Genomic DNA, 1,365 nt, shown 5'->3' with positions numbered 1-1,365 from the left:
CATGTTTTTGTCATCAAAAGTGGATTGAGATTTACCAAAAAATAAAGCTCTTGCCACCTCGCTCTCCTGCTCCTTGATTGCCTCCCTCACATCACTAATGTCTGCCTTTTTCTTTCCCTCTCTTTTGTCCGGGTTGCTTACCAGATTGTAACTGGTTGACGCATCCCCTCTCGAAGATTGAAAAAGATTATTATCAGAAGACTCTTTCCAGTTCCCTGAGGTATCTACAATATCTTCAGTTCTTAAAAGAATGCTTCCCTTATAACCGTCATGCTTTCCAAAAATTTTAACTAGCCGATCTGTCTCATATGTTTCCTTTATATCGGACCCGGAGTTCGCTTGACTAGTATTTCCAGACCAAGAATTACTCTTATTGCCAAAGAAAACAATATCTTCACCAGTTTCCACTATCTTCTTATCGATATCAGCCAAACGCCCATGCCTAAATTGTTCGAACGCATATGAATCGACGAAGCTGCTACTACTATTATCATCAATGTTTCGATAAGGCTCCGAGGTAGCATTTCCTGAAGTAAACTTATAGGATTGCGCATCAGGAACAGCAGCATCACCGGAGAATGTAAAGCTCATCTCAGTAGATACAGCCGTCTCCTTCTTGCTCCGTTTCTCAGCAGCAGCACCGTTTTCCCACTTGATAACAGAACCATTGGTGCTAGTCCCACAGTCTACCTCTTTCACAATCAGCTCCTTGGAGACTTCTTCACTATCACGAGAACCTGACCTCCTAAGTTCATCCTTTTCATTAGAATCTTTATCCTCCAGCTTAAGTTTCTGAAGAAAGCCATTAATATCAGAGCGGTTATTCAGCTCATTACGCAAAGCTTCCTCTGCCTTAGAGAAACGTTTCTGCCTAAGGAACTCTAAAATCTCATCAACAGAGCCTTGGTCCGTCATAGGAGAAGCACTGAGAAGAAAAATTCCAACCTATCCTGTAACCAAATAGAAAAGATCAAAACTTTTTCTCTGTTACGCAAATCTTTCTCCCAAAAACTAATAAAATCACATTTTAGAAAACAAGCCAAGAGAAGATTTTTACAGGAAAAAAGACTCACTTTTGCTCATACGGGGCAGATGCGAACTTCAATAAACCTTTTAAAAAACCTCCTTAGAAATCATGCTTCAATCCAAGAGTCTTCAATACAGCTGGAGATCAGGAGAACAAAAAAAAAACCCAAATTTAAGAAGACAAAGGAGGAGTAAGAGTGGATCCAATGAGAGAAGAAACTTGAGGTATGGGCCAAGGAGGAAAAATGCGCTTACAGATCAATGAAGAAGAAGAAGAACAAAGAAGAGGTGAGAAGAGGTTCCAATGGATGTAATGATTTCGGACATTCACTGCTTTAA

The 1,365-nt window shown here is 40.1% G+C and overlaps 1 protein-coding gene across 1 annotated transcript in view; it reads right to left on the bottom strand.

The window, feature by feature from the left end:
- LOC104702043 overlaps positions 1-1,359 on the bottom strand; it is a 14,892-nt gene extending 13,533 nt beyond the window's left edge. The window contains exons 1-2 of the mRNA XM_010417858.2: positions 1,074-1,359; positions 4-950 (exon numbers count right to left, since the gene is read on the bottom strand). Of these exons, the coding sequence (XP_010416160.1) occupies positions 4-915 (912 nt within the window). The 5' untranslated portion in view covers positions 916-950; positions 1,074-1,359. The remainder of the gene's footprint in view (positions 1-3; positions 951-1,073) is intronic.

Source organism: Camelina sativa, chromosome 7 (assembly GCF_000633955.1).
Source record: "Camelina sativa cultivar DH55 chromosome 7, Cs, whole genome shotgun sequence".
Classification (NCBI taxonomy): Eukaryota; Viridiplantae; Streptophyta; class Magnoliopsida; order Brassicales; family Brassicaceae; genus Camelina; species Camelina sativa.
This window is presented reverse-complemented; position numbering and strand designations above follow the sequence as displayed.